This window comes from Osmerus eperlanus, chromosome 21 (genome assembly GCF_963692335.1).
Source record: "Osmerus eperlanus chromosome 21, fOsmEpe2.1, whole genome shotgun sequence".
Classification (NCBI taxonomy): domain Eukaryota; kingdom Metazoa; phylum Chordata; class Actinopteri; order Osmeriformes; family Osmeridae; genus Osmerus; species Osmerus eperlanus.
Genome location: NC_085038.1, coordinates 4480595 through 4506984, shown reverse-complemented (window position 1 = coordinate 4506984; position 26390 = coordinate 4480595). Strand labels below are relative to the sequence as shown.

Here is a 26390-nt window from a genome sequence, read left to right as displayed (position 1 = left end):
CAGATGCATTTTGACACAGGTAGTGGTTTTCATGTTTATTTTTTATAAGTAGGTACCCAACCATTTTAAAAGAAGCAAGTCATACATTGCAGAGTCTGTCATTAAAAAAACAAAACAGCACACACACAAGTGGCCTATACTGTACTTATATAGTACCACAAAAACACTCAATGAAAAACATTAGGAATCTCACTTACTTGCTCAATCACACACACAAACCAAGCAAAAACAATCAGCTCTTATAGCTTTAACTCATTCTATCAATGACTCTTAACAAGTGCTGCTTGAAGATAAATGCTAGTTGTATTTCACAGTACAGATGGTCAGACAGACAGAGAGATAAGGCTTCAGTGACAGTCAGTTCTAACCTGCTGAGCATTCATTAACACGTTTCCACATTTTCCAGCGAAAAAACATTCAGTTTTGGAGAGGTTCGCTGCTTAGAAATACCTGAAACATAGCTTTCCCTCAACCCTCCCTTTCATGGAGGAATCACTGATTTATACAGGTACTGGATGGGAGGAAACTGCTCAGTAAACATACTTGACTCATCCAGTCATGTTAGATCAGAGATTACAGATGAAGGGAGGGGGGGGAGAAAGAACACACTTTCAGAGGATTTAAATACAGCCAGAGAAACATTTGGGTGAATTTAGCCTGAAGGCTTGACCACAAACAGTATATCTATATATATGTATGTACTTCCTTCCACCAAATCATCTTTGGATCGTAAACCTGAACCACTCCTCTTACTAAGCAACAATACCGTGATTACCTTAAGTCAGTAACTTTTTCAAGAAAGATATATATTTATTTGATCAGATAACCGTACTTAAATTAGGGTGGTCAATCAGTGTACTTTTAAAGTATAGCTGAAGTTATATCCAACAATCAAAGGCAAATATACTGTAAGTGTTAACCAAGGCCATGTCTTAATAAAAATTCCAGCCATTGGATATGTCCTGTAATTGAATGAGCATACAGCAATTAATAAAATCCCCACCCCTCTCATTCTATTGGCTCAAACTCCATAGGGGTGTGGCTTTGTCTCCAGTAAACCAATCAGATTGAGAACAAAAGTGAAGACCAAATAAACAAAAATGACACATTCTTTACTTAAATATTGATGTTTGACCCCATATGATATCTGGATAAAGAAAAACCGCCACGTCGCCCAGAGTAGGAATCACAGCAGACACTGTGCACATCCATCAATGACCACAAAAAGATACAAATACCGGTGAACCGTTAAGATGTTTAAGGCAAAGTAGTGCGTGTGCAGCTACTCAGAGACAAACGGTGAAGATTGTGGCAGAGCAGGAGGGGAAAGGGAGGGGGAGGGGAAGGCAGGGCGGGGGGAGGAAGAGGACATATCTTTTCTAAAAGCTTTCAGGTGACACATTGATGTACTGATTATACTGTCACTCTTTAAGCTAGCTTCCTTCCTTCATCCAGGCCAAGGTGATATGCAAAGAAGGACGCATCAAATATGCCACATCATCGACAGACACCGGCACTGAACGGAGTGTATGTGTGTGTGTGTGAGCGTGTACGTGTGTGAGTGAGTTAGGAAGAGACGGTGACGGGGTTGAGGGAACCGTTCCTGCTGAAGAACTTGGTGAATGCCTCCTCCAACACTGAAGCCAGCCTTGTTTGGTCCACCTATGGAACACACACACAGACACACGTGAGGTGAGCACCAGAGAAGACAGCACACACATGCTTGCAGGGTACAGAGTTACTAGTTGTGAGTTAGTTGAGATTGAGTGGGTGGCTCAGTTTGTGTGTGTGTGTGTGCGCAAGAGAAAGTGTGCTCTCTAACCCATCGCTAATTCCAGCACATAATCATTCCCTCTCATCTACCACTTTCAACACTTAAAATCCCACACATCCACTTCCAACACACATTTGCTTCATGTTCTACACCCACACGCTCCCTCTCCCACACACACTCTCACCTCGCTGATGAAGCCTAATTGGACCAGCTCCACAGCCAGCTCCTGAACATTCTCATCTGGAAAAGAAACCAGGCAGGGTCGTCAGTGGTAACAACACACACGTGTGATTGCCCTCATGCAGTGACAGAGCTCAGCAGAGGAAGGCTGTGAGCCTGTTTCTATTAAACTAGCTGTCAGTCAGTGAACTTCAGACACACACACACACACTTTAGTGTGTCCCAGTTACATGGGGGGTTGATTGCCTTTGGACTTTTAATTGAACATCTTTGTTATGTTCCTGATAAGAACAGCTTCAGACACACCTCTAGATACCAGAGCAGGGCTACATGGAGCTTCATGCTGGATATGACCTGTGTGCTTATGTACGTGTGTGTGTCTGTGTGTGTCGGTGTGTAGTGTATCCTTACGTGTGTGTGTGTGTCGTCTAAGCCCCTGTGTGTAAGGGTCCAGATGCCAGAGCAGAGCTGCATATGACCTGTGTGTGCGTCTCCCATGTGTGTTTCTGGATATTTGTGTGCATCTGTGTATGTGCTTGCGTGTAGTGTATCCCTATGTGTGTGTGCTCGTGTGTAGTGTATCCCTGTGTGTGTGTGTGTAGTGTATCCCTGTGTGTGTGTGCTCGTGTATCCCTGTGTGTGTGTGTGTGTGTGTGTGTAGTGTATCCCTGTGTGTGTGCGTGTGTGTGTGTGTAGTGTATCCCTGTGTGTGTGTGTGCTCGTGTATCCCTGTGTGTGTGTGTGTGTGTGTGTGTGTAGTGTATCCCTGTGTGTGTGTGTGTGTGTGTGTGTGTGTAGTGTATCCCTGTGTGTGTGTAACCCAAGCAGTGGGATGGCCAACTGCACCCCGAGGCCCAGCCTCAGCTGTTGGCAGCCTCCACACACGCCTGACATTCTCAACACGCCTGTAACATCAGACATGCCTGTCATGTGTGTGTGTGTGTGTGTGTGTATGGGGTGGGAGACAGTTGTGTGTGTTTACCTCAGACCACTCCCCTGGGTACAGTGACAGTGTGGGTACAGTACTGTGTGTGTGTGTGTGTGTGTGTGTGATGCGTGCCTAGGCTGGGTCAGGACTAAGGCAGGGCTGCTCACATACAGAGTATCACAGTACAGCCCTTGCTGGATGGGCAAAGTCTTCCCATTCCCAGACTAGACACACATATGGGATAGGCTCAGATGAACAATGCCTCAGATACCATGGACAGAATAGAGTCTTAATCTAACGACACATTGTGTTTAGATAAGGTGTTACCAGTGAGAGCATTCACACGCACGCGCACACACAATGTGAGATTAACAAACATCTGTCACCCATGGCACAAGTTTATAAACACATTGTCATACTAACTATGAATGATAATAAACAGATATGGATGTGAAGTCACTTACTGGGTAACAAGTCACAGCTTAGATGTCTGTTCAGTTTGTCCTCCAGTTTCAACAGTAAGGTCAGCTGTAAAGAAGTGGAGGAACGAGAGAGAAGAGGTTAGAAGAGGAGAGTGGGAGTGGAGGAAGGAAGACAGAAGGGGGGGAGGTCAGAAAGACCCAACAAACCTCTTCAGACTGATACAGGAAGGTGTACTGGATTTACCATTTTAAAATGAAAATGAATCAGAAGTTACAGTATAGAACTAGATATATAGACAGTATAGAGCTAGGAGTATAGAGCTAGGTGTATAGATAGTATAGAGATACATTCACTCTACTCACGTGGTGCTTGGCTCCTTCTTCTACTGGCTCTATGTTACACTGCATCTGAACCACCTGCACCACACACATACACAAACTCAGGATGTGAACTTAAGATTCTGGCCATTTAAACATGGATGAAGGTTTAAATGAATCAGAATCAGAATGGGATTTATTCGCCATGAAAGTTTGCACAGACAAGGAATTTGCTTTGGCAGGAAGGTGCATACAATAAACATATACCTAAAATTTAAATATGTGGACTATCTATACTAAGGGTACATAAACTAGCAGTACTAAGTGGGATTAGAATAGAATTAAATATACAATAAAATAAAATATAAGTTGCCGTAAATTACAATATAAAAATACAAAAAATACAAATTATAATACAAATACTGTATGGTTTTGCTAACTACTAGTAACACCTCACACACGCACGCACGCACGCACACACACACACACACACACACACCTTGCGCGTCTCCAGCTCGGCAGGCTCAGGGGTGGGGGTCTTGACAGAGGGGGTGACGATGGGGGACGTGACCTCCTTCTGCGGGGGCTGGTGGAGCAGGGGGACCCCGAACGCTGTCAGAGGATAGATACCATTCCTGATGGAGGGAAGGGGTAACAAGAGAGAAAAGAGTGAGAGTGAGAGAGAAAGGAGGGGGAGACAGAGAGGACAGAGGAGCTGTTAATACACACATGACATTTTCTTTTGTTGAAAACTACTGCCACCCAGTGGCTGTTCAATGTATTAGCTAAATTCAGGGTCAGTAGCAAAATGATACATTTGATAAAATAAATACACTTTACATAAATACAAAAAAAACATACCAAAAAAACAAACATCTATTGTTCTCCTTACCGTACATCCTCCAGGAACTTATCCAGCTCAAGGGCTGGGAACTGAGACAGCCTGGGGGGAGAGAGAGGGAGAGAGGAAGGTTTAGATAAGAGAAACAACAGCAGCAGTCAGGGGGAGTCAGTGCTACGGCGTCTTACAGCAGCTGGGTGCCCTCCTTCCTCTCAGCGATGACGAGGTTAGGGTCCATGTTCTTGGTGATCTCCTCCAGGGCGTTCTCTGGAATCATGTCTGGAAACACAGAGGGAGGTCAGTCAGGGTGTGCATGGAGGTGTGTGCGTGTAAAAGACACAATAGTGTGTGCATATATTTTCTGTGTGTGTGTGTAAGGAATACTGAGAGGTTACAGGTGAGTGTGTGCAAGAGTGTGTGTTATAGGTCACTGGTTCTGTGTGTGTGTGAGAGAGAGAGGGACTCACGCTGGTGGCTGACAATGCAGTGAGCTGCCAGCAGCTTGAGCAGAGGCACCTCAAACAGAGCCTGGTGGAACAGCAGCTCCCTGGCTGTGGGCCTCCTAGAGGGGTCTGCCTCCAGGCATGTCTGGATGAACTCCTGTACCCACACACACACACTTCAGTCATGTAGTAGGCTATCATAACTGTATATGGCTATAATAAAATGCATATCCCGACATGCATCCTGTAAAAACACACACGCACACTAACCCTCTGCAGAGGGTCTTCCAGGGACTGGATGGCACTGTTGATGGCCTCCTGAGACACGTAGGACGACTCCCCGTTCCCCTGGATCTCCAGCACGGCCATCTGACCACACACACACACACACCAAAAACACGTTTACAGAGAATTTCAATGTAGACAGTGCCATCCAGCCATCAATTCCTCCTTCCGAACACCATCGCCCCCTCAATCCACTCCAATTTCACCCCCTCCTCCCCTCCATCCTCCCCGTTTGTGACACAGGCCCCTCACCTCTAAGGCACACATCCCAAAGGAGTAGATATCCACAGCAGTGGTGACGTCTGCCACAGCTGCAGACACAACACAGGAGCACAGGAGAGGGGGGGAGACTCAGAGACAGAATCTGAACGTGTGGCTTGTCTGAGAGAGGTGTAGGACCCCCTCTAGCAGGGTACCAGAGTGGTGGTATCTCCAGAGCCGAGTGGGTATCTCCTGCTGTGGTGGTCGGGCCTCTAGAAGCTACCTACCTCCATATTCAGGGGCAAAGAAGTGCAGGTTCTTCTGCTCCTCTGTACAGGTCTTCACATGGTTGTTAATGGTGTCTGGAGCCACTGGGGGAGAAACACACACATACATCAGTCACCAGGGCTCATCTTAGCCATATAGGTATGGGGGGGGGGGGGTCTAGGTTCTGGCAGGCTGGTCTTGAGGACGGGTACCTGATCCAATCTTGATGAGGCCGTTGTGCTGGATGAAGATGGTGTCACAGGTCAAGTTGCCGTGGGTGATGGGTGGGTCACAGGAATGGAGGTAACTGGGGATACAACAAGGGGGCAGCCTTGGTTACAACACCAGTGGTAATCAGTGTACTGGGACACAAAGACCATTTCTATGCTGCTACAAAGTGGACATATAAGCAGGTAATATGGTTAAGTTCAGCTTGTTTCTCTGTACTTCCGTGTGTGTTGATGTGTATGTGTGTGTCAGTGTGGGGGAGCCTCATGACTGACCTGAGAGCAGACAGGATCTGTGTGCACCATCTCTTCCATGCCTGCAGAGGATCAAACAACCAGCGATCATTCAGAGAAGAGACTTCACCCTAACCCTTCACCCTAACCCCTCCTGTAGGATGGACAGTGCTGTTACAGAGCTCTACAGTGACGGACAGAGAGGTGTTATATTCACACCTTCTCATTCATGGTCTTGTGATTCTTCTTGGTCTTCTTCAGAAACTGCTTCAGGCTCCCTGACGACATGTACTCAGTGATGAAGATCACCTGGACACATCACAGGCAGCGGCAGGAGTTTCCATCAAGAAAAACACAAACATTATCATATCTTTATATAGATCCCATCCATCCTCTGTCGCTGAACCTGTTCATTCATCCATCCACCCATCCATCCACCCATCTATGCATCCATCCGTGCATCCACCCATCCATCCACCCACCCACCCTCCATGCATGCATCCATCCATCCAGGTAGTGATGGATGCAGCAGGATTTTGTTCAGTAGAACCAGACCTCACCCTGACTCGGGTTTCCTTGATGTCAGCCCAGTACTTGTGGAACTTGACAATGTTGAGGTGCTCCAGGTGAATCAAGTTGTCGAACACAGCCTTCACTTTCTCCTGGAGAGACAGAGCACGAGACAAACACATATACATGCACGTTACATAATACATATACAACACTATACAGACTTATGCTGTCAGAAACAAGGAGTCCGAGAACGTCCATAAGACATTAGGATGAACTAGGCCAGGCAGACAGTTTTCACCTTGAACTGTGTGTATGCTTGCCAGTGAGTCTGTAACTGTTTACAGCCCGCATGGTGTTTTGTATGTGTGTGTGCTACTGTGAATACTGGTTCGACAGCCTGGTGCTACTGGGGTCATGATGGGAGGCTTAAATGATGGCACAACACTGTGTAGAGTTCAACATATAGATATCCCAAAACACACACACACACACACAGCTTTGAAGATCAAAGAGTGGCCTTAGGGTGGGATATGCAACAGCAGCAGCATACGAACCAATATGATTGTATGTGCTTTAACCCTCGTGCTGCCTTCGGGTCACATGACCCAAAGGTTCATAACGAACCATCGTTGTGTTTACCCAATTTTACCCAATACAAAAACAAATTAAAATAATTTTCTTTTAACCTTTGCAATGTGGGGGGTCTGAGACAGCCTAGCTGTTAAAAGAAAATGCTTCACTTTGTCTTTGTATGCGGTAAATCTGTCGCAATACGAAGGTGGGTCACAATGACTGATGGGTCAGAATGACCCGAAGATAACACAAGGGTTAAGTGAAAAACACAAGTGTGTACAGCACAGATATAAAAATTACACCCCCTACGAAATATGAACCAAGACTAGGGTACAACACTGTTTAGAGATGTTACTCTGCTCTTACTCCACTGCCCACCAAAACACTATTAGAACTACACGCTTCTTATCTTTGATCTTCTGACGATAAGGGAGATGCTGTACCAGAGGTCTATGCTTCAGTTGTTCATAATTGTTTTTATTCTGATCTACATCAAACCACATCCAATACCATATTGTTTCCCCAGTCTGCACTGATTCCTAGTTCCTGCCTCTGAACCAGCATACCTCCTGCAGCTTGAAGTTCTTCCTCTCTGAGAACATGACCTCATTCCAGACAACCTCCACCCCCTCCTCTGTGTCCATGGCCAAGTAGGCGTTGTCAATGCCTGGGACATTGCGCTGGTTTACCTGGGGAAGGAGGGCAGGGGGGTTATGAAAGGAGCAGATGAGGGGGACAGACCAGGCTTCAGTATCAAAGCATCTGTCAACAAAACTGTGACACAAAGCATTATGTCTACCGATCCCTCTCTCTTTTCGTTCCTCTCCGTTTCCTTATTTTATTCTCTTTCCATCCTCCCTCTCTCTCACCTCCTCTCTGCGTTTCTGCCAGCGGCCGCAGGGGCTCTCCTCCAGGATCTCAGACTCATCTTCGCTCTCCTCCTCCTCATCCTCTGTGGCAGTGGTTGTGGGGGGGCCGGGAGGTAGACTGGACACAGGTGGGGACACAGGTGCCGTGGAAACCTGTGGGGCACTAGGGGACATTGTCTCTGCCTTGGTTTCTGACGTTGGTTTTCCATCTCCTTCCGACATGTCTGCAGCCGGACTATGCTCCGCTCCTCTCCTGCGTTACGCTTGCCTCTTCACCTTCTGGGGCTAGCGAAGGAATTCCTGTCTCTACTACTGGGAGACTGGACAGTCTGGTCACTCCTGCTGCTTACCCGTTCTCCTTCACATTGCCCAAGGCCGAGGGCTATGGTGCTCTGGAGGCAAATGTGACACCAGCGTTTAAATATCTTTCTCTCTCGGTAACAATGACTGACATTATAATACACACAGTCAGACACAACCACACACTCAGTCACTTCCTCAGACTGCGTATCAGATATCTTATCAACGGTTCAAATCAATAGGCGTCACAACTTAAGGTGTCTGTAGATGGTTACTTCCAGGCTACCGTTTGCTAGCTAGCTGACACCGAATCCAAACTCACTTTAAATACCATTGCCGGCTAGTTCTAACATGAATACTTAAGTCAAGTACTTAAAACACACCAACAAACAAATACACTTTATTCAACCAGCTTAGCTAATATATCGTTTGCTTATCTATGAATTTACTGTAGCTAGACTCTAAGGCCCACCCACAGAACTCAAAGCAAAAACAGTAGAATAATAGCTAGCTTACTAGCTAGTACTGTACGAGACCTGAGACTATAAAATTCCCCAGTTTTCTCCCTAATTACCTAGCTAGCTACTAGTAGCCACGTCCCCACATTCAATAAACAACTAGCAACATGAACCTCATTAGAAAGCGAAACACACAACGTACTTACTTGGAAAGTTACAACATAGCTTTTACTGAATTGGCGTAGGTTAAACTAAAGTAGCTGTCCTAGCTACTTCTGAAACTTGTTAGCTAGCTAACTACTGAGAGAGAAACGTAACGTTGCTGGTTGTTGGAAAAGGGGAGGAACGGCCGTTTGTCTAGGGCACCAAAGCAGCGCTAAAAAAACGCAGCCCTGTGATTTTCTGATCTGTTTCAGGTCAGTTCGGTGTGTTGTCTCTCTGAGCTAAGGACGATAATGGGTGGTTGTTGGGCCGATCCTAGATCAGTACTTGGATGCTAGTAAAGTAAAGTAGCATGTTTGTTGTTTATTATTTACATGCAACACATGAATATATGAGATCTCATATACTTTCGAGTTTTGTAGACAGAACGATCACTGCAAAGAGCCTACATTTGTATATCGTATAAGTATTCACCCTTTATTCTGTATTACACCGCCCACTGCGTGTTTGATTGTTGTCAACAGTAGGCTGAGTATGAGAGACACACACATGCACACCCCAGTAGGATGACGTAGTGGTCCAGGCAGCAGTCGCCTTCAGCCAGCCCACCCATGCAATGTTGCACCGTGAAAACACACTACGCCAGAAACGCTACGTTTAAGAAAAGCCTCTGAAAGTAAGTAGTACACACGAGGAAGCTGGGCAGTATTTCGGCTACTCATGCAATATACAGAATTGTCCGATCGTTTTCCCCACCTCCTCACAGTCGTGAATGCGGAGGTCGTCGCAGCAACGACTTGTAACGTTTTATGGAGCCTCGCTGGGACGTCGGGGAGCAAGGAGTAGTCGGGAGAGATACGTTCCGTGGCTGTAACAACGATCTGGAAACATTGGACTTATTTAACGTGGAATCTGGAGCTCGAATTGGAGCAGGAGGAAAACATGGCTACGAATGGCAACAATTTGGCATCTGGGATGGGAGAAATAATTCAGTTAAACGTCGGCGGGACCAGGTAATGCTCCATAGTTGTAGAAACGGGTGGGTTGCGTGACCGTTTATTTGATGTCTTATATAAAAGGCAGCATGGGCTGAATTCTGGATAGAAACGGGACGTTGTGTAGCACTCATCGGATTACGTAGCTACAGCACGCAACATGCGTTGGTTTCGCGATGGTCAAGCCATTGTGGGTGCAGCTTCACAGCGAATGACATGACATGTAATTACAAATGTAAAACCTGTATCCATTTCAAGCATTGTGCTGTCTATAGGCTTTGTAGTGTGACGCAAATAATGAAGTTCCTAACTGTCATGGTCCTTGTCATGTTCCTGATGTGTCTGTCCGTTGTGTTCTCCGTCCCTCGTAGGTTCAGCACCTCCAGACAGACACTCATGTGGATCCCAGACAGCTTCTTCTCAAGGTGGGTGGACGTCATCAGACACGTCATCAGACACGTTTAGACCGATTGTCATCACTGATTTAGAGCTCTGTATCTGTGTGTCCACTGTCCAGTCCAAGGTTCATACTCTTCCTAATCTTGAATGTGATGAGGCATAATCAATTATTCAATATGGTCTCTCATCTTTTCTGCAGAATTCTGTAACACTAAATATGTCCTATTAACGATTAAATATACTGTATACACATTTGGAATAAAACACAGATAGAACAATGTTTTATTTATGTTGACTTCACTGTATGTTTACTTTGGATAAAAGCATCTGCTAAATGACATAAATACATGAATACAAATGAGATCAGTTTTAGATCCCCTTTTAGCATGTCACTGAGTCCTATATACATAATAGCCTTACACACACCAACACCAGATGCCCAACCCAAACCCCCAAAAACAACAAGGGCAGCCTCTCAGTACTGGAACTGCTCTCAGGACGAAATGTGGATAAGGGCTTGTGTGTTCTCCTCACTGGGTAGTAACACAAACAGTGTGTTGACTTAACACCTGGCTCAGAGTGGACACAGCCTGCCTCAGAGACAGTTTGGCCTGGCCTGGGAGTACTGGGTTAAAAGTGTGTGTGTGTCGGCCTTTCTGTGTGTGTTTGTGTAATTTGCAGTTTGCTGAGTGGGAGGATCTCAACATTGCGGGATGGAACTGGAGCTGTGAGTACTTACATTACTATGAGCTGTTTTCTTCAGTCTGAAAAAGGAGGATTACGAGCAATCCTTTATAAAACTGCAGTGTCATTCAAGCATCCTAACGTGCACATCCTGTCCTTTAGATATTTATTGACAGGGACCCCAGCGCTTTTGCACCCATCTTGAATTTTCTTCGAACCAAAGAGCTGGATTTGCGGTAAAAGCAGCCTTTAACCCTTCACATTTGAGTTGTGTTCTGGTTTAGATACCTATTTGAAGAAAAAAGACCCTTACGATCTTATCTTCTCTTCTTTTGTAGGGGGGTAAACATTCATATCCTCCGCCATGAAGCCGAATTTTATGGGATTACTCCCTTAGGTATGGCCTCTGACAAGTTTTAAGTTACTTTGGAAGCATGAACTCAACCAGTACTTCAGTATTTATCAGGATTGTCTGTACGCTGTGGAGGTGTAAAACTCAAACAAAAGGACTTATTCCAGGTATGCAGACTGTGTACTTACTGTGTGTGTGTGTGTGTGCAGTCCGTCGCCTGCTGCTCTGTGAGGAACTGGACCGCTCATCATGCGGCAGCGTTCTGTTCCACGGTTACCTCCCACCCCCCGCCATCCCCGCCCGCAAGGCTAGCCCCGCCCCCGCAGCCTCTGGCCCTGCCCCAGAGGAGCGCCCGGGCCCCAGTGGAGCCGAGGGCGGGTTCCCCCGTAGCCCCCCTCACCACTCTCTCCCTGGACCCCCCCCCACAGATACGCCTAGCAGACTTGGTAAGAGGGGGAGTGAGGGACTGAAGGAATGATGAGCAGAGGAAGGAATGAAGAGTGCGGAAGTGAGTGAGAGAAGAAGGGAGAGTGGGAAGGAGAGAACTTGGGAGTTCGAGATTGAGATAAGAAAGAAAGAAGGAGTGATGGAATAATGCAGAGTGAGAGGAAAAGGAAGATAAGAAACTAATTGGCGGGGTTGAGGGAGGGGAGGGAGGGTAATAGAGGAAGACAAAAGGGAGGGAGGGGTGGAAGGGAGTGATGTAGGAGAAAGAGGATAAAATAAGAATGAGGGAGGGAGAACGGGAGGAAGGAGTAAGGGGTTATAGAAGACAGGTGTCCTTAGAATGGTTAAGAAAACAACAGTTGTGTGTTTGAAGCTTATCTTCAGAAATGTTAGAGCAAAGAGACATGCAGTGCCAGACCTAAAGCATGAAAACATACTGACTGACACACAGACAGCTGCAGCTGCCTTTGTACATGAAGGCTCTAATTTTAGGAAGCAAGGCAATTGGAGAGGGAAAACACTGTGAAGTGACGAGGACTCTTATTCTGGCAGACTGGCAGTTGAAAACAAGTCAAAGTGATGGGTTGGAGGGGACTTTTATTGTGGAGGGCTATGCATGCAGGCAGGGCAGAGTAATGAGGCGTAGTGCTGGCTGGGCTGGGCTCTCTCTGCTCCCCAGACACACTGGAACACTGTGTTCCTGTCGCTCAACCAATCAGAGGCCGGCACTCTGCCCCTTGGTTCTATGGCTAGTGAGTAGATGGTGTGTGATGGAGTTAACATGACCAGACAGTGGAGTTGAATGCCCTCAGTTAGCCTGGTTTCTGCCAGAGTTCACACCGGTCCACCAGTCAGATTAAATTAAAAAAACACTATTTAGTTTGAATCCTCTTGGTTTGAGTCTATACTTAGAAGTATTGTTAGTAACACAATATCTGTGTGTGTGTGTGTGTGCATGCATGTGGGCTTGTCGGTGTTTGTGCTTGTGTGTGTGGTTTGGTGTGTGTGTCTTTGTTTATGTGCGTGTATGTGCAGGTTCGGTTGTGGACCCCAGGAAGGTTCTGATCATAGCTGGACACCATAACTGGATTGTAGCAGCATATGCATACTTCGTCATCTGTTACAGGTAGACACTGTGTTCTGTGTGACTGTATTGGTAGCCTCACGTTCTCTACACACATCTCCTGCACTTGTCTACCTAACCTTTGTGTATGTATACTGTACTGTATACTGTATTGTATATGTATACATGTATACATGTGTTTGTCCATGTGTGTGTGTGTGTAGGATCAAGGAGTCTTCTGGATGGCAGCAGGTGTTTACTAGCCCATATCTGGACTGGACCATCGAACGCATTGCGCTCAACGCCAAGGTGGTAGGCGGTCCCCATGGCGACAAGGATAAGATGGTGGCCGCCGCCTCCGAGAGCAACATCATCCTCTGGAACATACAGGACGGGGGGAACGGAAATGAGATCGGTGTGTGTGTGTGCGGGGGGGGGGGGAGGGGGGGGGGGATGTGTGCGTGTGTGTAGATAGTTTTTTCTAATTGATTATCAATTAAGTAAATCATCCCTCTCCTCCCTCTTCCTGCTTGCCCTCTCTCTCTCCCTCCTTCCACCCCCCAGGTGTGTTTAGTCTGGGTGTGCCAGTGGACTCTCTCTTCTTCATTGGTAACCAGCTGGTGGCCACCAGTCACACAGGGAAGGTGGGGGTCTGGAATGCTGTCACACAGCACTGGCAGGTACGTTCTGTCTTTCTGCCTGGGTGCACGAAATGAAAGCAAATGTGTGTGTGTGTTTGCTTGATCGAGTTAAGGAAGAGCGTGTTGTGGGTGACCTCCGTGAGGATGTGTGTGTGTGTGTGTGTGTGTTTGACCTGTGGTCCTCTGCTCCTCAGGTTCAGGATGTAGTTCCTATCACCAGCTGTGACACTGCAGGATCCTTTCTGCTGCTAGGATGTAACAACGGCTCCATCTACTACATAGGTACACACACATGCACACACACAGACACACATACATACAGACACACACAGTTACAGAGGTGTTTTAGGTGTGCGTCCGACCATCCTCCCTTTGTGTGTGTGTGTTAGACATGCAGAAGTTTCCTCTGAGGATGAAGGATAATGACCTGCTGGTGACAGAGCTGTACCACGACCCCTCCCACGACGCCATCACCGCCCTCAGTGTCTACCTCACGCCCAAGACCAGTGAGCACACACGTACAAACACTTATTAACTCTCGCTCCGATCATCCCATACCTCGTAGCCTCCCCTGCCTCTTCCTCTCCTTCCACCATCTACCGTGCTTCATCTTCTGCATCCTCCTTCCCCTCTTCTTCTCCTTTCTCCTCCTCCTCCCCCCCCCAGGTGTGAGCGGTAACTGGATAGAGATCGCGTACGGGACCAGTTCTGGAGCGGTGCGTGTGATCGTGCAGCACCCGGAGACGGTGGGTTCCGGGCCCCAGCTCTTCCAGACCTTCACCGTGCACCGCAGCCCCGTCACCAAGATCATGCTGTCTGAGAAACACCTGGTGTCAGGTGAGAGGAGGAAACACTGTCAGTATTACTATTAGCATTGAGAGAAATACTATGTGAACGTTATATATCACTCCAGTATTTCACGTGTGTGTGTGGTCCAGTGTGTGCTGACAACAACCACGTGCGGACATGGACAGTGACTCGGTTCCGAGGCATGATCTCCACCCAGCCTGGCTCCACCCCCTTGGCCTCCTTCAAGATCCTCTCTCTGGAAGAGACCGAGAGCCATGGAAGCTACTCCTCTGGGAACGACGTGGGTGAGAGAGAGGGAGGGGATCGAGGACAGAGAGGGGTTGAGTGGAGGGAGGGCGAGAGAAGAGAAGGATGCAGCGAGGGAGGAATGGAAGGAAGGAGAGGGAGGGGTCTGAGGGAACGAGAGAGACGGGTAAGTAACTACAGTTGTTGTGGTGACAGAGTGTGACTTGTCTCCACGGTGATTCTCAGGGCCATTTGGAGAGAGAGATGATCAGCAGGTGTTCATTCAGAAAGTCATCCCTATCACCAACAAGCTGTTTGTACGCCTCTCCTCCACTGGAAAGAGGTAACACACACACACACACACAGCCATCTCACACCAGACTCTGGAATTTGTCAGTCAGGTTCAGATTATATAAATACTGCTCTGTGTTCTTAGGCAGTTCTGTGTGTGTGTGTGCAGGATCTGTGAGGTGCAGGCGGTTGATGGGACGACCATCTCGTGTTTCACGGTGCGCGAGTGTGAGGGCTCCAGCAGGATGGGGTCACGACCCCGTCGCTACCTGTTCACCGGTCATGGCAACGGGAGCATCCAGCTGTGGGACCTGACCACCGCCATGGATACGGCCAGCAGGGGGGAGGAGAGGAAGAAGGATGGTGAGGGAGCACTGTGTGTGTCTGTGTGGGTGTGCGTATGTGTAAGTGTGTGTGTATGTGTGTGGGTGTACATGTGTGGGTGTGGTGGAAAAGTTGACAGTGTGAAAAGAGCAAGTGAGGGAAATACGGTGGGAGAGACAGAGAGAATGTGATGATTTGGCATCCTATGCTTCTGACGCCCTTTTGATTGACAGAAGTGGGCGGGCCTTCAGAGGAGGAGCTGCTGCAGCTCTTGGACCAGTGTGACCTCAGCACTTCCCGCTGTGCTACGCCCAACATTAGCCCCGCGCCCTCAGTGCTACATCACACCCGCCTCCGAGAGTCCTGTTCCAGGTCAGTGACCTTACTGAGACATACACACTCTCTCTCGCCTTCCTGATCCTCCTCTCTGCCATGCCATCTTTGTCTTTTGTCTTTTGCTTTCCTTTTCTGTGCATCCATTTCTGACACACCACACACATCCCTGAAACTGTGTATGTGCATGGTTGCACGTGTGTGACCCCCAGCCTCCAGGCCCAGGAGCCCATCCTGGAGACGGCCTCCTACGGAGCCCTGCGACCCTACAGAGAGAGCCCCCTGTTGGCCAGAGCTCGCCGCACAGAGTCCTTCCACAGTTACCGGGACTTCCAGAGCTTCAGCCTGGGCAGGGGTCTCCTAGAGGGGCCCAGTCCGGGGCCAGGGCCGACCCCGGACGCCCGCCGCTCGCTGTGTGAGTTTGGGGGAGAGGAGGCAGAGCGGAGGGGCTCCGTCATGGAGCTCTGGGCCAGCCGGACGGCCTATGCTGTCGCTGCCACAGTTACTCCCGCAGCCGTCGCTGCCACGGTTACTCCCGCCACCGTTGTCACCCCGGAGGGTGTTCCGGAATCGCCGCGGCAACCCCCCGACAGTCCGGGTGACGTGCGGCAGAGAGTCCAGTCAGAGGAAGAAGGTGCGGGGTCAGGGGGGGAGTCGGGGGCAAAGAGGAAGGGGGTTCTGGAAGGGGGGGTGTTCTCGGGCAGAAAGAGAGCCCCCCCAGTGCCTCATCTCTCCTCTCTCTCCTCGGTGGGTTCCGAGGGGGGCGGCAGTGACTCCTCTACCAACGCCTCCCCCTCCCCCACCAGGCTGGCATCCACTTCCCCTCGACACAGGAGGTTTGCTACAGAGCCGGCAAATCAGGACAGCAGCCTGTGATTGGTTGGAAAGAAATTATGCCTTTCCAGGAAGTGGACATCTTATAGAAACTTTGCAGCTAGAGGGAGTGTTTGATTGGTGGAGGGGAGGTGTCAGCCTGGGATCAGAGTGAGATTCCATGACATTTTTGATACAACAAGCTTGTCCTTATCATTAATATGCAAAAACAATTTAGCATGATTTGCTTATCTTTAAATATGGATCACTGTAACTGCAGCCTAGCTTTATATTGAACAGAACCGTAATGGGATTGACCCCAGGCCGTTCTGCTTTAAATAGTGACCTTTGACCCCAACATGTGATTAACCCTGTCACCTCTCACCCTTGGCAGCTAGGTGATGACATAAGTTACGTTTGCTCTGAAGCATGCAAGTCACACTGTACCTCACTTGTACATGGATAACTATGTATCCACAGTAGTACATGGTTGGTGACTGCAGGTATTCTGTAGATACACAGTAGCTCATGTAGTTAATGTGCACTGAAGGTAAAGTGTCCCCTGCACGTGTGTTGTGTGCGGCTTCCTCCTCTAGTCCACTGCTTTGTGATCTATGCTGCAGGATCATCACACACTCACTTTGTCTTTCACTTTTCTGGACAAACAGACAGACGGGAAACGATTTGTCTTTTCAACTTTCTGATGTCTGCTTGTGGTCTTAAGATACTTCCAGAGTGCCTTCTGTTCCATTATTCATCCTGTTTATCTGACCCATCTATCCCTCGCTGCTTTAAGTGAAAGAGGACCTAGAGAGAGATAGAGGAGGTGGAAGAGTCAGGGAAAGGGAGCAGGTGAGAGGAAAATACAACTGAGATTCTGATTGGTGTTTTGTGTAGTAGCTGCTGTCGTGTCTACTTGTGTCCGCTTGATGAGATCCTCTGGTGCCCTCCTCCTTAACGTACTGTACCAAGACCACAGGACTGCCAAGGACTGGAGGAGGAGCCGGGCTGAGGTCTTTAACTGTACAAAGATGTAAATCTAACATGCAACCTGATTATATGTGGAAAATATACACGACATAATCAATAACAATAGGATATGACAATACCCAAGCATAAATCTGTGTTTAATCTTTGACATATTACCGTTGTTTGCAAACATATTCGTTTATTTTGTTTGGTAGCATATTATCATACTGATGTTAATATCAAAATACTCTTTGTACCCTAATTTTGTTTGCACTGAACCAATGAAGACTAAGATGGTGGAGTAACTAAGATTTATTTTGTATGACATAATAATAATGCTATTTAACCTCCAGGGACATGAAACTGTATCAGATCCTCTGGAAATGTTTACAAACTCACCTTCCAACCCAACGCTAATGACGAGGAATATAAATACATATATATATATATATATATCTATTTATGTTTATGCTGTTATAACATTTTTTTACAACACTCCTATGTTAAAAAGAGTATGAATTATGTTAAAACTGGCCTGTTTGATTAATAGCAGTACACACACTATATGTTGGCTCTGAATCATCTGTTGTTTTTAAGCTTGTTAGACAGATGTAAGGTTAGAGTTAGGTGGAAGTTTGTCTCGTATCAACTGTTACCTATACGATTAATTATTAATTGACAGTGGTTAAATAGGTCAATGACATGAATCATTTAAAGCCTGGTAGCTGATGTTTGTGTGTGTGTGTGTGTGTGTGTGTGCCTTTCTGTGTGTGTTTGTATTCATGAATGAGAGGGCTGACCTCAGCACACGTAAGGATGTTAACCTTCCCATATAAGAAGTTTGTTTGGAACCCGGTGGTTCTCCTTTGAGATGCCATCTGATTACCCAGTGATTTATGGTTTTAATAAAACACACTCACAGACAGACAGACTGAGTCATGCTGTGTTACATCTGCGTGTGTGTGAGAGAGCAGCCCAGGGCCAGCCTGTCTGTGTGTGTGTCTGTGTGTGTGTGTGTGTGAGAGAGAGCAGCCCATGGCCACCCTGTCTCTGATGCGCTGTCTGCTCCTCCTCACAGCAACTTTGTCCCACACCTCTGACAATAGCTGTGAACGTGTTCGTATATGTCTGTGTGTGTGTGAGAGTGTGTGTGTGTGAGAGAGAATGTGACAAGCTGCAGCAACAGTGTCCTTGCCACACCAAAGTGTCCTTGAGCGCAGGTGATGTGTGATACTGTAACTGCCCGTGTGTGTGTGCACGTGTCCCTCGGAGGGACTGGAAACATGGCAGACTGCTGCTACACAGCAGTGACATGCTGTCGCTTCAGGTCTGTCCCTCTGTGTGTGTGTGTGTGTGTGTGTGTTTTCATCTAATTTCACACTACGCTACAAACACAAAAGGTTAAAACATCACACTTTTTAATGACCCCAAACTCGCCTTTTTTCTGCATTGATTATAAGCCATAGAGACATTTGAATTCCATTCGAAATTCCCCAGTGGACTTTTAAAGGAACCCTATTTGTATATTCTATTCACTGCGACTCTGACTGTACAGAATACTACAGCGTGAGAGAAAGTAGCAGAGCGGGAGGTCAGCTCTATGGGTTTGTATGGGAAAACACATTTAGACAAGTAGTATTTCATAAGTTATCGGACAGTATGGTTTGCAAAATAAAAAATATCCTTTTCACATTCTCATAAACAACAATGATAAAAAACAAACTGTAAATAATACTTTTTCCTGATTAATACTGTCTCCGTAAGAAAAAAAAAGACATTATATACAATGTTGAATGTACAATGTGATATACAATGTTTATACCAAAACAACAGAGATCCTGCGCATTGACGGCATCTTATTAGGAAGTACTTCGACACAATTCTATCACTTATTAAAAACCAACACCTAGCAAACACTGACAACAGATGCCGTGTTAGCAATAGCTGATATACACCATACAGAGATGTACTGAAACATTACAAACAATTGGCTTCCTCACAAATCCTCACAATAGCCTTGTCTAGACTGAGTCTTTAAGCGTGCTAGATAACACTGTGTCTACCGTCTATGAGGCACAGGTGACAGCTACACACAGTAGAGTACAGGCTGAAGAGGGGAGAGGCACTGTCACTTCAGCAGGCAGGAAACGCCTAACACCTGGTAACCAAACCGAACAGGAAACGGCTAATGGCTGGTAACCAAACCGAACAGGAAACGGCTAATGGCTGGTAACCACAGGAAACAGCTAATGGTTGGTAACCAAATCGAACAGGAAACAGCGGATGTTTGGTAAACCAGCTTCCTCATACTAGATGGAACATCCTTTTCATGTTATATCAGTTGGCATAGAGTGGGTTGGTGGACTTAAGGTTGTGACCTCAGTTACAGTTGTGTGTGTGTGTGTGGTTCTGAGTCCAGACCTCAGTTACAGGTGTGTGTGTGTGTGTGGTTCTGGGTCCAGACCCCAGTTACAGTTGTGTGTGTGTGGTTCTGAGTCCAGACCCCAGTTACAGGTGTGTGTGTGTTTTGGTCCAGACCCCAGTTACAGGTGTGTGTGTGTGTGGTTCTGGGTCCAGACCCCAGTTACAGGTGTGTGTGTGTTTTGGTCCAGACCCCAGTTACAGGTGTGTGTGTGTGTGGTTCTGGGTCCAGACCCCAGTTACAGGTGTGTGTGTGTTTTGCTCCAGACCCCAGTTACAGGTGTGTGTGTGTGTGTGGTTCTGGGTCCAGACCCCAGTTACAGGTGTGTGTGTGTTTTGCTCCAGACCCCAGTTACAGGTGTGTGTGTGTGTGGTTCTGGGTCCAGACCCCAGTTACAGGTGTGTGTGTGTTTTGCTCCAGACCCCAGTTACAGGTGTGTGTGTGTGTGGTTCTGGGTCCAGACCCCAGTTACAGGTGTGTGTGTGTTTTGCTCCAGACCCCAGTTACAGGTGTGTGTGTGTGTGGTTCTGGGTCCAGACCCCAGTTACAGGTGTGTGTGTGTTTTGGTCCAGACCCCAGTTACAGGTGTGTGTGTGTGTGGTTCTGGGTCCAGACCCCAGTTACAGGTGTGTGTGTGTTTTGGTCCAGACCCCAGTTACAGGTGTGTGTGTGTGTGGTTCTGGGTCCAGACCCCAGTTACAGGTGTGTGTGTGTTTTGCTCCAGACCCCAGTTACAGGTGTGTGTCTGTGAACATGGTGTGCTCCTTCCTCACCGAGCTGAAGGCTTTCACTGCATCGCCAAACTCATCCTCCTCCTCCTCCTCGACATACTGGAGAGAAAGCACCAGAGATCACATTCCAACAGTGTTTTGACTGACAAGCTAGTATAACAATAACCAACAACACTAATCATACTGTACAGTACACATGATAATAACTATAATTTTTTACAGTATTTCCTCCAAAATATCAACTTCTTCTCATAGACATACTTGAATAATGGTGTAATGAAAATAAACAGATGCCCAAAATGCAGGAATTGGATTCTTTAGAACTTCCTGTTCCCTGGGTCCCAGTGTGATTTAAGACTTACCAGCCCGCTGTCGTGCCCCTGCATCATGGGGTTGTCCCAGCCCCCATCCCCCATCAGGGACTTTCTGTCTTGTCCACCAATCAGCTGGCTCACACTGCGGTGCAAGGAACTCTGGGAGTAGGAGTAGTTGAGCTCTGATTGGCTGGGCACACGGAGCACGGACATTGGGCTGAAGCGGGAGCCATCGCCACCAATCTTGGATTCTGCCACGCCCTGGTGCATTGTGGGTTAACAGGAAGCCAATGTGAGAGAAATTTCATAACCTTCCAATTATATTTTATAAAAAACTTCAAAGCAACAACAGCAACAAACTCTACAAACCAAGGAAATATTGCCTGTTAAGTAGAGACACTACAGTAGTACAGTATGCTGTATGTCAAGATAAAATACAGAACATGCAATGTGAGGGATACCCAGACAGAAGACACATTAGAGGAGAGATCAGGAGAGAGCTCTAGGTAGAGACCAGGGACCTCCCAGGCAGAACGAGAAACACCACACCATGCACCACATTTTCAGTTTTCCTTTTGAGGAAAACCCAAAGAGAACATGCTCACCCCCTCCCCTGCCTCCCCTCTCGGCCCCCTCCCCTACCTCAGAGTACAAGGTGAAGCTCTTTAACGTGACGGTGCTGGCCTCTAGGCAGTCCGCCACTGTGTCAAACTGCCGGGACAGAGTCAAGGGGGGACAAATAAAGTTTTAGGGGATTTGAATGAGCAGGCTTACTGTGTTGGTGGAGCGCTCGGTGAGCAGCAGTGTGCTGGGGGGTCGGTGTCTAGAACACACATCAGAACAGGGCTTCTGGTGGGGGGCGGAATGGAGAACAGAATGGAGAACAGAGGAGGGGTAAAGGAGGTAGAGGAAAGGAAGAGAAGGAGCAACATATAAAACAAGAAACACATGATAAAGATCAAGTAGTCAGAAAAAGAAAAGAGAAGCAGCTTCAAGCACACTGGCTTCAGCCGGCATCATGTGTCCAAACTTCAACCACATAGCTGGTGTTTCTGGATGTTCCCCAGCAGTCCACTAGATGGTGACACTGTTAGTGAACAACGAAGAGACAACACCGCCTTCTAGTGGCTAGAACAGGAAATTACAGAGCAGGAGAGCAAATAGGCTGACGTTTTACCAAAGTACCATAAATTCATACAATTGTCAACTAATTAATTAATACATTACAAAAGAATAAACAAGAATAATCTAAATTTGAAATTTTCATTCCAAATCTAATGCTGAATATTATGCCACATCCAATACAAATGCCTCATCAAAGCCATGCTCTCTCTCAATCTCTCTCTATCTCCCTCTCTTCATCTTCATCAATCTCTCTTCACCCACTCCGCCCCGCCCACCCGCCCGCCCTTCCGCTCACCATGAAAGGGTCCCTGTCCCTCTGGCTCCTCTTCTGCAGGGGCACCAGGGGGGGCCTCTCCCTGACCAGGGGGCTCTTTCTCAGGGCCCAGTGGAGCAGCAGACCCAGCAGCAGAGCCAGCAGCAGCAGCCCCAGCAGGGACAGCAGCAGGATGAACCACAGCTCCGAGTACACCGCCCCTCCAGACCCACCCACACCCTGCTGCCCTGGGGCCCAGCCTGGGGTGGGCTCGGGTGGGCCTAGGGGGGGAAGAGAGGGAGATGGGTGGTGAAGTGATGATAAGATTATGGTGACAATTGTGCGTGCGTGTGTGCGTGTCTCACCTATGCCAGTGGCAGGGCTGTATCTGACAGTAGGAGTACTGGCACTGCCTGCCTCTGTGCTACAGGTCACCTGGAAAGAGAGGGCTGAGAGAGAGAGAATGAGAGACCATTAAGCGTGGTGTCTATGAGTATACTGGGAAAGTATATGTGTGTGTGTGTATGTGTGTGCAGGGGTCCCTCACTCTTCTGTGAGGTGAGGGGGATGTGCAGGTGCGTGTGTGTATGTGTGTGCAGGCGTCCCTCACTCTTCTGTGAGGTGAGGGGGATGTGCAGGTGCGTGTGTGTATGTGTGTGCAGGCGTCCCTCACTCTTCTGTGAGGTGAGGGGGATGTGCAGGTGCGTGTGTGTATGTGTGTGCAGGCGTCCCTCACTCTTCTGTGAGGTGAGGGGGATGTGCAGGTGCGTGTGTGTATGTGTGTGCAGGCGTCCCTCACTCTTCTGTGAGGTGAGGGGGATGTGCAGGTGCGTGTGTGTATGTGTGTGCAGGCGTCCCTCACTCTTCTGTGAGGTGAGGGGGATGTGCGGGTGCGTGTGTGTATGTGTGTGCGGGCGTCCCTCACTCTTCTGTGAGGTGAGGGGGATGTGCGGGTGCGTGTGTGTATGTGTGTGCGGGCGTCCCTCACTCTTCTGTGAGGTGAGGGGGATGTGCAGGTGCGTGTGGAAGCCGCTGTAGATCCTCAGCTTGCTCTCCGTCAGAGTGTACTCCCTCAGGGCCCCATGCAGGGAGAAGCTGGAGCCCCAGTCCAGCCACACCATGGTCAGGTTGCTGCCTACCACCAACGCTGACACGTACTGGGGGGCTGGGGGAGATAGGGGATAGAGGGGGGGTGGGAGGGGAGGAGAGGGGAGATGGGGGATAGGAGAGGGGGAGTGTGGGGGGAGTGGGTGAAGATTTAAAATAGAGAGGTGGGGGAGAAAAGTAAACAGGACATCAATAAATGACTATTTATGACCACCATGTTCATAATCCATAGTGACCCTTAATAACCTAAAGTGTGTCAGACTCCCCTGCAGTATGTATATGAGGGTGGGCAGGGATACCTCTGAGAGGGGGGTCAGAGGTCAGCCTTTAAAGGTGAAGGGTTAGGGGGCTAAGTCAGGGTTGAGGTCTTACCCTCGGTTAGTGTTGTCACTGTGGTCCACTCTGAGGCAGTGCTGCCCATGTTGTTGAAACAAGCAGCCCTGAAGTCATAGCTGGTATAGGGCTGAAGGCCTGTCACGTTGTTGCTCCGCCTTCGCCCAAAGAAACAGGTCTCCACTGGTCCCGTCACACAGGGGGCAGGGACTGGCTGCGGGGGATGGGGGCAGGTGGAGCGGACATGCAGCTCACAGCTAGACAGAGAGCAAAGCCAGGGGCAAAAGAGTGACAGGGAGAAGATAGTAAGAATCGGTCCAGGGTAGAGAGACAGAGGATCACAGTGGAGAGAGACAGTAGGGTAGAGAATATGTCCCCCTAACCTCTCGATGACCCCGTTGGGGTTGAGCGGCCAGTCCCATTCCAGCTGTGTGGAGCGGGAGGTGAGGGTGAGCAGGCGAGGGCTGGGCTGGCCCGTGGGGGGGGCGGCCTGGGTGTGCAGCTCTGCCAGGGGGCCCGGGCTGCAGCACTGGTAGCAGGTACAGGCCTCCACATACACCCAGTACTTAGAGTAGGGGCTCAGACCATGGAGAGTCTGCTGGAGGGATGTCCCTTCTGATAACTGGAAGGAGAAGAGGGGGAGAAAGAGAGAAAGAGCATTTTGACGATGGGTGAGAGAAGAAGAAAGAAAAAGAAAGGCAGAGAGATGGACAGAAGGACAGAAAAGAAAGGGAGGGTAAGAGGAGAGAGAGGAGACGGAGGGACAGGATAAAAGTGAAGGAGGGGCAGAAAGAGACGGGTGGAGAGACACTGAACGATAGTGGTGGTGAACGGGAGACGTTAGTACTGGCAGGTAAAGATACTAGTGTGTGTGTGTGTGTGTTACCAGAGTGTGTGTGTGTGTGTTACCAGAGTGTGTGTGTCCTGGTGACGAGAAAACACCCTGTAGATACTGACGATGCCGTTGGGTCTGGCAGGAGGGACGATGTCCACCACCGCCGAGGTTGCTAGAATACGCAAGAAGATGGGTGTGTTCACCCCATCAGGAGGGGCGGGTCCTGTTCTCCCATTGGCCCATGGGCTACTTGAGTGACCAGCAGAGTTTACAGCCAACACCTGTCAATCACAAGACACCTCTGGTATCCATTGGAAGATTACACACACACACCTGGTTCATATTATTTGGACAGCCTGGTGTTAGTGTAATTCCAGTGGTCTGCATGGTCAGGTCATGAAACAGGCTGCCACTAGAGAGCAGTAGCAGCAGGGATAGTTTTGTACACTGGGTTGAGTGGTGCGCCAGCCTCCTTAATAACCACTAAGAACCAGTTACTCCATGATCCATCAACATGATAGACACCAGTGCCAACACGTCTGGTCTGACAGAGGAGTGGGGGGGGGTGGGGTGGGGTGGGGTGGGGGGTGAAGGGAGAGGCAGGAAGAGGAGAAAAGAAGGCTCAGAAACAGGAAGAGCAAAAGGAGGGAGAGGAGGCAAAGGTCATTCTGTCACCCGTATGAGGAAAAAGGTCAAGAGCGTTTGTTTGTTTCTGTGTGTGTTTCTGTGTGTGTGTTTCTGTGTGTGTGTTTCTGTGTGTTCCTCTGAGTCGGGGGGACAAGTGACGAAGACAGTCAAATGAAAAGAACAATGACAGACTGTTGTGATGCCTCATATAAGCATTTGTCGTAGGGCGTCATGATCGATGTCACGGCGACCGTGAGTGCGTCAGGAAGTGTCTCCTTGAGCAGACACCCAGACTGTAGCAGAGATGGTTGGGGGGGTTTGGGGAAGGTGGGGGGGGGGGGTACCCCAGGTCACCTTGTCCTTGGGGGACGAGGCTTCAGACGTTTTACAGCCTCCTCCCTCCCTGAATACTGAGCTGGTCCCGAGGTCACTGGACAGGAAACAAATAATATCTCATTTCCAGGCCCCATGGCAACAAACGCCCCTCGGCAACCGGGCAGACTCCGTCCGCTCCGGGATTGGTCGGCTGAGTTGCGGGCCTCGTCCTGGGCTCCCGATTGGCTGGCCGGACGGCGTAGTGGTCGCGCAGACGGGGATTAAAGGTTAAGTTGTGTGAATGTGGGCGGTAATTAAACAGGGGTGTAAACCTGTCAATAGAAGATGAGGAGCCAGTCTCGTTAGGGTAATGTGGTCAGCGCAGGGAGACCAGCACAGCCCTGTCCTTGTGTGGGATAGAGAGGAGAGGAAGGAGGAGAGGAATAACCCCTCCTACACACTCACTCCTCTTCCTCCGCTCTCGTTCTCTTTTTCTCTCTCTCCCTTTGCCCTTCTCTTCTTTTTCATCCTAATCTTGAAGTATGTCAGCTGAAACAATGGCGGAATATGTGCTTTTGTATGAGAGTGTAGGAGTAGAACACACACACACACACACACACACACAGACACAGACACACACAGGCTCATCATCCTGAAATCAAAAGCAAACATGAAAGGGTCTATTTATAATACATGTAGCATCAAGAGAGGCGACCTGCTAATTCGATTGGCTGGATGTTAATCCCGAGTGCTTAGTCAGCCAATGATTAATAGGCCCTTTCCCCGTCCATCATCCCCTGGGCCCCGCCTCCCTCCTGTCATAAATTAGACCTTGTAAATAAGACGCAACAATCAGGCAAACTCAATCAAAGTGTCTCGGTGCTCGGCTAGCGTGGCTGGCAGGGAGAATGCTAATGTTATTGTGCTCCAAAGGGTAGGCTGTCAATTAGCACAGGGCACGGCCGCTACATGCATACCAACATGCAT

The 26390-nt window shown here is 48.4% G+C and overlaps 3 protein-coding genes across 10 annotated transcripts in view; 1 reads left to right on the top strand and 2 right to left on the bottom strand.

Moving 5' to 3' along the window:
• Positions 1-22: 22 nt before the first annotated feature.
• On the bottom strand, positions 23-9179 carry LOC134007953 (nuclear receptor-binding protein-like). 3 transcript variants are annotated; one of them, XM_062447724.1, is made up of 18 exons: positions 9040-9179; positions 8076-8467; positions 7773-7895; positions 6681-6782; positions 6340-6429; positions 6163-6203; positions 5872-5966; positions 5680-5763; positions 5444-5502; positions 5171-5275; positions 4931-5063; positions 4652-4742; positions 4515-4565; positions 4122-4257; positions 3668-3721; positions 3347-3410; positions 1959-2014; positions 23-1662 (listed from the first exon to the last, which is right to left on the bottom strand). In XM_062447724.1, exons 2-18 carry the CDS (start codon positions 8295-8297, stop codon positions 1567-1569), a joined length of 1602 nt encoding a protein of 533 aa, XP_062303708.1. In that variant the 5' UTR covers positions 8298-8467; positions 9040-9179; the 3' UTR covers positions 23-1566. The 3 variants fall into 3 exon arrangements, with proteins under 3 accessions (XP_062303708.1, XP_062303709.1, XP_062303710.1); XM_062447725.1 differs by having other exon boundaries at positions 5177-5275; XM_062447726.1 differs by lacking the exons at positions 23-1662; positions 1959-2014 and having other exon boundaries at positions 3302-3410.
• A 98-nt stretch (positions 9180-9277) lies between these two features.
• kctd3 (potassium channel tetramerization domain containing 3) lies at positions 9278-18270 on the top strand. 6 transcript variants are annotated; one of them, XM_062447716.1, is made up of 18 exons: positions 9278-9671; positions 9762-10008; positions 10362-10415; positions 11071-11116; positions 11236-11309; positions 11412-11470; positions 11635-11871; positions 12908-12998; positions 13160-13350; positions 13500-13615; positions 13771-13858; positions 13966-14082; positions 14243-14413; positions 14515-14670; positions 14858-14954; positions 15072-15265; positions 15463-15589; positions 15757-18270. In XM_062447716.1, the coding sequence occupies exons 2-18, from the start codon at positions 9938-9940 to the stop codon at positions 16433-16435; spliced, it is 2568 nt and encodes an 855-aa protein (XP_062303700.1). In that variant the 5' UTR covers positions 9278-9671; positions 9762-9937; the 3' UTR covers positions 16436-18270. The 6 variants fall into 6 exon arrangements, with proteins under 6 accessions (XP_062303700.1, XP_062303699.1, XP_062303701.1 ...); XM_062447715.1 differs by having other exon boundaries at positions 15460-15589; XM_062447717.1 differs by having other exon boundaries at positions 15460-15598; positions 15772-18270.
• Positions 18271-18748: 478 nt separating this feature from the next.
• The window catches only part of ush2a (Usher syndrome 2A (autosomal recessive, mild)), a 74976-nt gene continuing 67334 nt past the window's right edge, over positions 18749-26390 (bottom strand). The window contains exons 34-43 of the mRNA XM_062447709.1: positions 24536-24742; positions 24010-24248; positions 23666-23883; positions 23175-23351; positions 22552-22635; positions 22229-22467; positions 21451-21519; positions 20857-21069; positions 20455-20593; positions 18749-19750 (exon numbers count right to left, since the gene is read on the bottom strand). Of these exons, the coding sequence (XP_062303693.1) occupies positions 20495-20593; positions 20857-21069; positions 21451-21519; positions 22229-22467; positions 22552-22635; positions 23175-23351; positions 23666-23883; positions 24010-24248; positions 24536-24742 (1545 nt within the window). The 3' untranslated portion in view covers positions 18749-19750; positions 20455-20494. The remainder of the gene's footprint in view (positions 19751-20454; positions 20594-20856; positions 21070-21450; positions 21520-22228; positions 22468-22551; positions 22636-23174; positions 23352-23665; positions 23884-24009; positions 24249-24535; positions 24743-26390) is intronic.

What these genes read in the sequence shown, in the direction of transcription:
- LOC134007953 (XM_062447724.1), bottom strand. Translation starts at nt 8,297, where the DNA reads ATGTCGGAAGGAGATGGAAAACCAACGTCAGAAACCAAGGCAGAGACA. An exon ending in CCTCATCAAGATTGGATCAG is followed by an intron (nt 5,764 to 5,871) that starts GTACCCGTCCTC and finishes TTTCTCCCCCAG; the next exon opens with TGGCTCCAGACACCATTAAC. An exon ending in TTGGGATGTGTGCCTTAGAG is followed by an intron (nt 5,276 to 5,443) that starts GTGAGGGGCCTG and finishes GTGTGTGGTCAG; the next exon opens with ATGGCCGTGCTGGAGATCCA.
- kctd3 (XM_062447712.1), top strand. Translation starts at nt 9,938, where the DNA reads ATGGCTACGAATGGCAACAATTTGGCATCTGGGATGGGAGAAATAATT. An exon ending in CTGTCACACAGCACTGGCAG is followed by an intron (nt 13,616 to 13,770) that starts GTACGTTCTGTC and finishes TCTGCTCCTCAG; the next exon opens with GTTCAGGATGTAGTTCCTAT. An exon ending in CTCTCCTCCACTGGAAAGAG is followed by an intron (nt 14,955 to 15,071) that starts GTAACACACACA and finishes GTGTGTGTGCAG; the next exon opens with GATCTGTGAGGTGCAGGCGG.